General features: G+C 38.3%; 2 protein-coding genes across 2 annotated transcripts; both read left to right on the top strand.

Annotated features, from left to right (window-relative positions):
- Positions 1 to 1,533: 1,533 nt before the first annotated feature.
- LOC112566812 lies at positions 1,534 to 7,030 on the top strand. The gene is made up of 3 exons (XM_025243188.1): positions 1,534 to 1,690; positions 2,439 to 2,570; positions 3,222 to 7,030. The coding sequence occupies exons 1-3, from the start codon at positions 1,630 to 1,632 to the stop codon at positions 3,482 to 3,484; spliced, it is 456 nt and encodes a 151-aa protein (XP_025098973.1). The 5' UTR covers positions 1,534 to 1,629; the 3' UTR covers positions 3,485 to 7,030.
- A 472-nt stretch (positions 7,031 to 7,502) lies between these two features.
- On the top strand, positions 7,503 to 10,928 carry LOC112576234. The gene is made up of 3 exons (XM_025258540.1): positions 7,503 to 7,656; positions 8,600 to 8,731; positions 9,980 to 10,928. Exons 1-3 carry the CDS (start codon positions 7,596 to 7,598, stop codon positions 10,255 to 10,257), a joined length of 471 nt encoding a protein of 156 aa, XP_025114325.1. The 5' UTR covers positions 7,503 to 7,595; the 3' UTR covers positions 10,258 to 10,928.
- Positions 10,929 to 11,798: the final 870 nt, after the last annotated feature.

The raw sequence follows: 11,798 nt of genomic DNA, 5'->3' as shown, positions 1-11,798 counted from the left end.
GAAGTGCACCAGTTCGATTCCCCATTCAGCCCAGCTTTACCTAGCGATATCGATCACTGTCCCAGCTTGCAAGCCTAAAAATACAATGTGACCCTGTTTGTTAAGAACTGGTCGAAAGAATAAGTAAAACAACTGCACGGCTGACTTGATTGCATTGGATATTTTTCTTCTTTAGATGTAAACCAAGCGACTGAAATTGTTTCTGATTACATTTTATTTTGAAGAACATGATCATTCATTGGTAATTTGTCAAAATATATCTTCAAAACATCCAAGTCATCAAAAAGTATCGTAAACGAGAAGATGGATGAAATCGAAGAAAACTTAGAAAAGGCTTAAAATGTCGATGTGGCGAAGATAAAGAACAAGGAAAGGGTTGAATGTTATTTTCGGACAAGAAACTACAGATGCACGACAAGGGTGGACAATTCTTAGTGGTCAGTTCAAGCATTATTAGAAAATATTCATTTACCTAAAAACTAAACAGATTTTTTTCAATGGGCTTAAATAAATTTGGAGTAGGACAGGAAAACGTTGTGACTGTTAGTCGAGTTGGGGGTGGTTGCACAGTCTCTCAGTCCTTATCGACAGCACAAATCGTGGAGTCCAAAGACAGTCGGTGGCCCCAGAGCTCCAAAATCTTATTAGCAGACTGACAGTTCCAACTCGCATGAAAAAAGCAACATTATGACCCCTGGCGGGCGGGTAAAATACCCAGGCCTGGTGATGGTTATAATGGACAACAAAGGAGTACATAATGGCGTTCACTTATCATGTAAAGTGAAGCTGTTTGTATTCGCTCACACTAAAACTGGAAAACCATCCTTTCCCTTGAAGACAGCTGTCCTCGATGCACTCAAACGGTTCCATCAGACATGTCAGCCGTTATTTGTTATCTTTGTACCTTGTCTGTGTTAGAATGTTACAGACTACCGATTTCTAACGCTGTTGTACTCGATAAATTAAATTTCTATACGAAAAAAATATGTAAAACAAGTGCACTTCACATTCTGGCAGACGGGCTGGTCTCAAGACGTCCGCAGGCCGTAGTTTGCCCACCCCTCTACAAATCCCTTGTAGCACAGATGCTGCTATACGGATGTGAACCGTGGATTCTGTTTGCCGATACGAATAGAAGAATCCAGGTACACGAAAGTAAATGCCTAAGACTAAAGGAGACCGTTCTGAATCCCACACAGAGAGGTGAGAGCATAACACCAACGATTTTGTACGAGGCACGGTTGCCACAGTCGTAGGACATCAGGAACCTGGACTGGTCTTCAGTGCACTGCTCACCATCGCCAAAAATAAACAGGAGATGAAGACCCAGTCAACTGCCACACCTGCCACGTTTATCCGTATGCTCCCCCTCCTTCCAACGACAAATATCGGTCAAAGGCGGACTGTTCACGACAAACTATGTACGATAGTCTCTGTCTCAGGCCAGTTGATAGTGCGCGGGGCTTTTCTCGCGACACCCCCTAACAGGGCCTCCGCACGACAGGTTCACCTGTCATGACCTACTTTTCACACCTGTCAGCGCGGGACTGTCCTCGCGGCGTCAACGAACTGATCGAAAGAGAGGTTACAGAAGTCAGAGGTTCGACGAGCGATGAGAGAGTGACGACGATGAAGGCGGTGTTTGTGATTTTCGTCGCCATCGGCACCATTTTTCTGGCACTTGAGAGCGGTAAGTCTCGCGAACTTTGTGACCCACACCTACACGGCACACCTGACAGCACTTCATTGATGTATCAACCCTTTCATGAAATGCGGAAATGCAAGTATGGCAGCCATGATAGACCCTCAGTAGTGTGTTACCTTCATGAGAACATCAACATTACCTGTAAGAACCTCGTGTGTTCAAAGATAACAGCATCAGGGCCACTCATGTTCGCCATTTGCATGTTTGTCACAAAGCACACAGAGCACGTGCGTGGGGAGAACCAGTTGCCTCGTGGAGACAACACCAACCGGAGAAAAACATTTTGAATAACGCGTGCATGATACACTAATCCCATTCATCAGAAATACCGATATGACTGAGTGAATAAATACCATGCATAACACTTTTGTAAACTGTGTAGTGAACAGGCCCACAGCACAGACCTTCATTTACCTCACTTTTAGTATTCTAAGAGACATCCCTGTTCTAAAACAAGGCAGTTTATTAATTTCTTCATTTAAAAAAATTAGAATATGAAATCAAGTCTTGGTATAGCTGTGTTAAGGACCTAACTGAACTGTGAACACAAGTATTATTTAGTACATTTTGGGTTCAAAATGTTATATTTATAAATGTTTTTGGAACACTGTGACATAACCATAGCCTCATATACTAATAAGCCCCACAAAAACATAAAAAAATATAATTTGTTTTCCTGCTGTGACAAATATTGTAATCTTGTTCATTCAGTTCTTTCTCATGTTGTTTACAGGAATTGCCATCAAGTGTTTTGTGTGCAATTCTTACCACCAAGCAGACTGTGCCGATTGGTTTGATAACGTCACACAGCACTTAGTTCAGTGTGATGATGATCAAAATAGATGTCGTAAAGTTGTCCAGGAAGGTTAGTAACTGTTGATTCCCTAATTAATCATTTTCCTGTTACTTATATGGATAAGTTAGGTCTGTTAATGATTTTTGTTTAAACATCTTTTGATACAATTTTTTTTTCAAATGTATACTTTCATATTATGATGGTGAGGAAAACTTTTTAAATCTTTTCATATTTGTTAAAAAATAATTTCATCAAATATTCATTAGATACATTTTTATTATGTATTGTTTTTCATGTTGACCACATGCATTTATTGATTGTTATAAAATGTCATTTAGCTCATTATTTACTTACAATCCAGAATACAATGGACAGTTGAAAGAACATTTGTGGTAAATGGCTTTAAAGCGTTAGCACAATTATTTTTAAATTACTGGGTGTAGTATTCTCCTTAAATCTGAGTAGATAAAAATAACTTTGTCCTTCTATAAGGTAAAGTCCTCTAAATTTGAATTTTGTCTCTTGCATTTTGAAAAGAAGTTGCTGGTTTAAGCATGCTATTGCAACAAGGTCTCATTAATAATAGGTGTTAGATCCTCATTTGGAGCTAACTTTATGGTTGGCAAGTGTTAGCCTTTAAGGATGAATGCTGCTTTGTATTTTGTTTACTTTTGAGTGAGCCCTACTAATGTTAATGTCATTTTGATTTTGTTTGTGCAGTCTGGATTGATGACCACTGGGATGTTCGCTACATTCGCCAGTGCGCAAAGGATGGTACAATAGGTCCTTACCAAGGTCGTATATGTCAGGAAAGATATGGCTCCTACAATGTGCGCATGCGCTACTGTCACTGTGACAACCAAGATGGCTGTAATTCTGCTCTATCAACTAAAATGACACCAGGTTCACATCAGTTAATGCTTTTGATGCTAACTTTCTTTTTGGCTCTTTCTTTGCCACATATGCTGATTCTTCGGAGATGATCATCTTGCTTTTCTGTTCTCCTTTTGCTGTTGGCAAAGTGTCTGGTAGAATGTGGTAATATCATTTGCTTTTCTACCGATATGAAGGACTTTTATTTTGTAGAATGTGGAAGATCCATAGTTGCACTTTCTTCTTCCTTGACAAGTTGGTCTTGAGCATTATGTTCAGCATGCTCTAGCTGCTAATGATCATTCGTGATATTGTTGTCCCTTGTCACTCTGGTTTCATTTTAGAAGTTGTCACCAAATAAACATTAACTCCTTTGAGAAGGATGTCAGCAGATAAACACCAACTATTCTGAAAAGCTGTTTTTAAAGTATAGATATGATTGTAGTTGGGTGGTACAAATTGTTTTGCAAATTTTACCGTATCATTTCATACAACTCTCATCTTTATTTTGATGAAAACTAATTTTCCCTTATGAATATGGAGTTGTTTTGGTATCTCACATATCTGATGAATTATTGTGACAGAAAATTCTTGTGCATATTCTAAGAAGCAGTTTGTGTGTGCATGCATGTGAATATGTGTGTTAATAATATAAAACTGGCTGGAAGAGCAGCAGGAAGAGTAATAATCATTTGAATGTGATGCTACCTTTGAGTTTTAAATTTTTTTCTAAATAATAATTCCATACATTTATATTTTTGCATAAAGTACCTTGATACAATTAAAGGAACATGTGTCCAGTAGGACTTGTGTGACACACCAGAAAGTAACAATCCCTGTGAATTTAGAGAGATAATAGTGCAAATCCATTTCTTCAACACATCTGTTTGATGCTGTTATGTAACACTGAAGAGTTTGATGGTCAAGATGTCTGTAAAACCAAAAGGGAACTTGAAGCATCCTTACATGTTCAGGCAAATCCATTCCTTTTAGCTGTTTCTTGAAGTGTATCTTATGTCCGCTTTTTGGACTCAATTTTGGCATCATAGAGGCCTAGGTAACTCAGTGTACTTATTTATATATAAATGATGTAGCAGTTATTCCATATTTCTATACTCCAAACAGACCACACATTTGGTGATTTATAAAGAGGCTCAACAGTTTTGATTTTTCCAGCATATCTTTGTCAACATTTACTTTCAGTGGCTCCACTTGAGAAAACATTTCTTTTGGCCTTGTTTTTTTATGTGTATATGCTTATGTGTTCAGCCAAAGTATTTCACCCCTACTCCTCACTAAAACAAAAGAAAAAGTCTGTTGACAAACAATTGAAAGGATATTTGGTGGATTTTTGTAATATTGTTGACAAAATCTGTCGATGAGAAGAAAGACAAAAATTACTGGATGCACAACCTTTGTAAGACTGCTTTAGGAATCATGGTTTTTCTGTGATATCAGATTGACCCTATCTGTCCTAGAAATCATTTTGATTCCATATTCCAAAGTCATATGTTTATGATTTTCAAAGTCTTTAGATCTCTGCCAAGATAATTTTCCAATGAGTGTTTATGCCATTAAATTTTTGTGAAAGATATTTGAATTCTGCCCATCCTCTCCTATGGAGAAGTTCCCCTCAAATCTAAAATTATCAAGGTGATGCTAGATAACTAAGCCTGTAATATTAAATATGTACGTTTGTGTAAACACTTCATAATTGTTCAATGAAGCATAGCAGGTTGTAGTACAAAGAGCATTTTTGAAATTCTATATATGTGCATCTGTTCGCTTAGTTTTTTTTTTTTTTTTTTTTTTTTTTAATGCTATATCTGTAACATTAGCAGGTTAATTTTGAACTAGCTTTTGTATGAAAAGAAGTATACTCACTTTATGTTTCCATCAAACTCAGGTCATTGCATTTCTAGTAATGGTATATGATTTAGTTATGCATTCAGTTGAAGCACTGAAAGGATTTGTTTATTCCCTTAAGTTGACAAAAGTGGGATGGTGTTGATAAATTAGCACATGGCTTGTGCTTAACTTTATGTTACACAAGGTAAACATCATTGTCATCACATGTCCTTTTACAGAAGTTTCAGATGTAAAGGAGCTTAACTGTCTTGCATATCATCTGCCCTGTGTATGGTACAGAAGCTGATTGTTTTTTTCAAAATTTGAGTGCCATTCGCAGTCACATCATTGTCTTGATTGGTAAAGGTTTAATATGCAAACAAAAGAGACTATTTCATATCATTCATCTGCTTTGTGATTGAAATTACATCTCATTTTTACCTTGCAATTAAGAGCTGTTGACATAATGTCAGACCTACAGGGAAAACAGTTGCTAAAATAGTTTTGAATGTAAGAAACATATTGAAGATAAAACCAGTGCATAGCAGTGATTCAAACTATTGTCATAATAATGAAACAGTCTGCAGAGTCAAAACAGGGCCTTAGACAATAGCACCATTCAAATCTTTTGTCTCGCTGACATCATATGCAGAGAAATTACTGGCTTAGTGATGGAAATATCAACTTGGTCTCATTTAACGTTGCCAGGCATCATCATTTGAAACATAGCAATAGTTTTTTTCTTGCTAAGAGGTACTTTCATCTTGACCCAAACAAAAAGGGTTAACAGATAATCTGGTAATGCTAATAGCAAATGAATGGGAATGCAGTGTAATTGATCAAATGATGTTTGTCTAACAAACTTCCAGTTAAACATTGTGCTTGGTTAAAAAGTGGAGCAGAAGTATGGCATGTTTTGGGGCCTTATTTCAGAAATGTTCACAAGAATATTATACATTGTACATTTGTAAAGTATTGCTGTCTGTACATATACAAGCATATACAAGATGGTTTTGTAGGAAATCTTATCATAACTATGTAGAGTTTGGCCCACTCAGTTAAATCACCATGACTCACATTACAGATTTGAAAATATCGTCTGATAGTTTTCTAGAAGTCGCTGCAGTATATTCCTGTTCATATGCACTGACAGCAAAAATATTGCACAAAAACAACCCACCCAAATAATTATCTGAAAGTTGTTGCTCAGGAGCTCAAATAAAACTATGAAGATCAGTAGAGAAGTAAAACTTGACAAACATTCAAAAAATGTTGTGCAGAGGTCGTGTATATTCTTATAAATACTGTATTACACCATGCTATAGTCACACCAGTGTACCAGGTGTGTGTGTTTGATCAGTAACAAGAAAGCCTTATCATTTATTTGGTTCCAAAAGAACGCTGTATCAAAGTGTCCAAAAGATATCCACATCACATGTATGTTTTTGACAGAAATCCCCAGCAGCTAAACTTAAAGCTGTAATGTATCCAGCCAAGGATATACAATTCTGTCTCTAGAAATTATAACTACAGTGTAATCTAAGGGAGGTAGAGTACTGGAGACATTCCACGGAATGTTCTGCGGCCATTTTGTCAGCGTCCGTGGAAATGACCCTCCAGGCAATCCATTTTTCCCCCACCATTTTTATATTTTCACTTTTAAATCAGGAGTTCCATTGACTATCGGCTTACACACCATGTTTTCATCATTTTTAACAGTTGTATAAATTTGTAAATAAACGTTTATTGATCTGCTAAAGTACGGTTTATATTTACAAAGATATTTGTAATAAAGAAATAAAATCTGACGACGTTTTGTTTCATCATGTCTAACGTGCAAAATGTATTTTGGGGTTGTAGTGATGATAATGTGAGTGTATATGACTTTTCTGGTTCTGCTTACTACGTGCGTGAGCATGCAGCCTCGTGGATAAGTGACAAACTGTCAAAATATCAAAATCGGAGTTGAATTCCCAAATCTTTGTAAGAGTCAGGTAGTTATCCGCACAGTTTTTACATGTCTAAACATATATTTTCTGTGCAACAATATGCTAAGCACCCTCTGTGTGTGAGAGAGATTCCGATAGAAGAGGAAAAGAAAATAGATTGTTCGCGGAACCAAGTTATGTCGGCATGCTTATAAAGATAATTAAAGAGCGTCAAGACTACCATAATGACGAGGGTGCTGTGCATGGAGGCCTGTTACGGTTTTCTGAACATCTTTTAAGCACACCTTACTGCTAAAGCAATCCTCAACAGAGCCCCCGGTGTAAGCGCCATCAGTCATGTCGGAGACAGCGGCCACCACACCTGTGGGATGTCAAGATACCTTCCAGCAGCAAATATCCGGGACGACCTGAAGACGAGAGTGCGATGAAGACAGTACTAGCTGCTTTCGTGGTCCTTGGGACAATTTATTCGTTTTGGGATACAGGTAAGTTCGAACACATTTGTAACGGTGCAAAGAACTCACCTGTAGCATCTGTGAGAAAAAGATAAAGGGGGCCGGGGGGGGGGAACAAAAGACAAAGAACATCATTTGTCTTTCCGTGTACTTTCGCGCTTGAGTGAACGAAGTCCACTTGCCTTCCGTGTCAGCAGTGTGTAAAATCTGTGCACTTACATGAATTCGCATCAAACGGCATTTTCCGTCTGTAGACAAAAATCCGTGTTTTGCGATGTGTCTCACCTGAGATGTTCTTTAAACTACGTGAACACTTTTCGAGTGTGGGTTAACGAGAAAGTATGCCATGCATGAAAGCTATAAATTCTCCATTCCCCTTGTTATGTAGAGGAAGAGCTGTTGTGGTGTTTCTGTAATAACACAACACTGTGTGTTTCTCACCATCTTTACAAAGAACTGTACACGGTCACCTGTGCTAGCTATGAGGCAGACGCCTTCCCCTCCATAACATTTCGCTAGCATCTGTATTTGTTGTAGACATCTGTACTGTCGTCTGTAAACTTATTTATTACGCTTGTCTACATTCTGTGTTTCTCTTTACTCTCAGGAGTGTTCTATTTATGTATTTTCTTCTCTTCCTCTGTGTTGTCTTTTCTGCTTTTCTTTTGCCTTTAGTTTTACCCTGTACATCTCTATCTTGCAAGAATTTGTTGAGGCTCAGTAGTCATTTGTTTTCTAAAAATATCTGCGCTCTAGTCCACGAAGATACCATTTCTATAATATGCATGATTAATTCACTTCCCGAGATACAATCCTGCAAAGACCATAATGGTCCATCACCATATGAGGTTACTATCACACATGGACACGTTTATGTTAAGGCCATGACCAGGAGGATGTACATGGTGTGCACATCTGACAGTCTTGCATCAGACAGTAAGATTTCCTTCTACAAACTTTTAATTTATTTCAGTATTCGCCATCAAGTGTTTTAACTGCAATTCCTACCACCAGCCTGATTGTGCGGATTGGTTTGACAATGTCACCCAGCACCTCGTCAACTGCTTCGACTGGCAGACAAGGTGTCGAAAAGTAGTTCAAGAAGGTGAATCTTCCATATATTTAGTTCTGGTGATTGTTTGTTTGTTTGTTTGTTTGCTTGTTTTGTGTATCTTCGGTCATTTTTGTTTGTTTGTTTGTTTGTTTGTTTGTTTTGTGTAGCTTGGGTCATTTTGTTTGTATGTTTGTTTAAATGCTATTGACTGACCGTAACTTGTAGGACTTGCTTACTACTGCCCCAGAAGGCCTCAGTGGGTCCCTGGTCAGCCGCACTGTTTATTCAATCTATCTATCCAGTCTCTCCACTTCTCTCCCATCACCGATGACCTGTACTAGCTTACCAGCATATATAGCAGCTATTTCCGGTCAAAGGATGCATTTTATCAGGAAAAAAAAGTGGATAGATGAAGGTAGGGAATGAAAGATTGTGGCAAGATGAACTGAGGAAAAGCGAAACGGTGTCAAGAAGAAGGGAAGTAGGAGTGACAAAGGCAAACTTTTCGAGGGTAACAGAATCAGCAAATTACGATTTTCTTTTACATTTAGCTCTCGATCTAAGGTAAAAAAAAAAAAAAAAAAAAGACCGAAACACTCATTAACTATAAAACAAATCCATTAACGAGAGAAAATTAGAATATGCACACAGATCGGGGTTGTCTAATTTGACAGGGATTTGCGACTAGAGAATAAGTAACCTAGGGTCATGCACATTTTCCATTGTTAATAATAGATGTTTACGTTGAATGGAAGGTCTCTGCAAGCAATTAAAAGTTTTAAAACAGATATTTTAGAAGTCCTGCTTTTAACTGACATAGACTGGATTCCGTCTGTTGGAGGTGTGAAGGAAAGCTGTTCCATAGGACGCTCCGTGGTTTAGTCCCATTCTGTGTTTAGGCTAAGCGTTGGTCTTGGCAGACAGACAGCAGTCCACCTATAAAAGTCCATGCTCACTGTGATTTATTCCTCGCTGTTTCTTTTTCCTTCCGTTTCTTGCCTCACTCATCTTCCTATATCAACCCACGACCCCATCTTATGTCCCTACCCCGGCTACCAGGTCTAGTGACCATCCAGGTCAGATTATTTTTTACCTCAGCCATGACCCCACCACATTCCCTGCCTCACTCATATCCCTACCAATTTTGTAAGCAATTATGAGCTAACCCTCTTCAAGTCTTCATCACTCATCATTCATGAATTTTTTCCAAACTATGCAAACACATTACTTATTGTAGACTATCTCTCCCAATGGTAGTCCTCTCACCCATGTCCGTGTCCTCAATGTGACTGTCTGCAGTGTGGGTGGAGGACCACTGGGATGTGCGCTACATCCGCCAATGTGCCGGCAGCGGCGAGATCGGCCCCTACGACGGGCGCGTGTGTCAGGAGCGTTACGGCTCCTACAACGTCCGCATGCGCTACTGCCACTGCGACAACCAAGATGGCTGCAACGCCGCGCCGCCAGCCCTCACTCCCGCCACTACTCAGTACCTGCTGCTGCTGCTGACATCGGCAGCGCTTCATGTCCTGGTCAACGGCTCTCCTACAGGATGGTGCATGAGTGGTACCTGCTGAACACCACCTGCAGTTGTCTGCTCGCTTGTTCGTGAAAAGCGTGTTTGTGTGTGTGTGTGGTGAGCGGATGGGCTGGCTTGGAAGTTTGTGCCATCATATGTAATCACTAGTTTTATATACATTTTTTATATACATTGTGTTACAAGCTGCTTGCCTATTTAATATTAATATACAGCGTTTATCTGTGGCTTTTCTTTGGAAATTTCGATCGCCAATTGTTTATTTTTACGGCCAGTAGGCTTCTTCTGGTCTTTCATAAATTTTTGACTTTGTGACCGGCAGTTTGACTTACTGCCAGGATTGTGCAGGCATTTAGTTGTTGTTGTTTTTTTTTCCACATCGGAACACCTCTGATAACGTGTAGCATAATATTTTAAATCAAAATTTTTTTTGAACATAATGTTGTACTTAGTTACTTTTACCAACTTAAAAGACTACCAAAACCCAACAAAGTGCTTTCGTTTCCCACCATAGAACTGATGATGTTACTTTACGTACACAAAAAAGTTATGGCTATTACCTGGTGAATACGTTATCTGGGATGTGCACTCGGTTATAGAAGAGTAAAGATGGCCCAACACATTTAGAATCCAAACACTGCTTGAAAAAAATCAACTATTATAACTGTTTTTTCCGTATTGAATAAAAACTTGATTGCTGAACAAATTAAATTGTTGCATTCTTTTCATATATTTCTACTGATTATCTTAAGATAACTGTTACTTTTGAAAAAACAACTTTTACAGACGGCAAAGTACAAGTGACTACTTTGGTGCAAATAACACTTGTATTAAATTGACCATTAAAAATTTACAACTGACCTATCCGACTATAAGACTAGCTCAAATTGACTGATTTACAACTCTTTTGCGAAGCTGTTATGGTAATTAACTGGCAACAGCATTTATGTTACAACTGCATGCATCAAGCACCACTCCATTACACAGATACACATTATGATAGAAATTACCAATAAAGTGTTTTAACTTTAATTTTGAACGTGTTGAAGAAAGAAAGACAAATTTTGAAAAAAAAGTCATGTACATGTACGTACTAACAAAAATGCGTCGCTTGCACTAATCGTTTTATTTTATACATGTTGAATAAATAGAGTAAGAAAGATGACGAGGGAAAGAAAAGAATAAAGAGTGATGTTAGTAGGAGTAAACACATTTCAGACTTGTAGACCTCTAACGTCAATGACGTCACAGCACGCGCTTATCGCCGCCAGTCTGCCCTGGTGCAGCGTTTGCATCATATACGCATGCGCATGGATTAGCCTACACACATACAGAAAAAGCAGGATAGGCTTCAGATGAAAAATGAAGACAGTTTTGAGCTAGTACATGAAAAATCTTTTAAAAAATGTTAAGCCTTATCCCAAACAGGGCCTCAACAGTATACCCTCGTACCTTCAAGGGAAGAAAAATCTACACTACCTCCTAAAATAAGACAAAATGGTCTAAATAAGTTGTAAATTCAACATATGTCGTCTATGTAATTAACATACACTGTCAAAAATTAATTTGGCGTACTCCGAT

Source organism: Pomacea canaliculata, linkage group LG1, assembly GCF_003073045.1.
Source record: "Pomacea canaliculata isolate SZHN2017 linkage group LG1, ASM307304v1, whole genome shotgun sequence".
NCBI lineage: Eukaryota > Metazoa > Mollusca > Gastropoda > Architaenioglossa > Ampullariidae > Pomacea > Pomacea canaliculata.
Note: the sequence above shows the minus strand (reverse complement) of the source record. Positions and strands in the feature narration are given on the sequence as shown.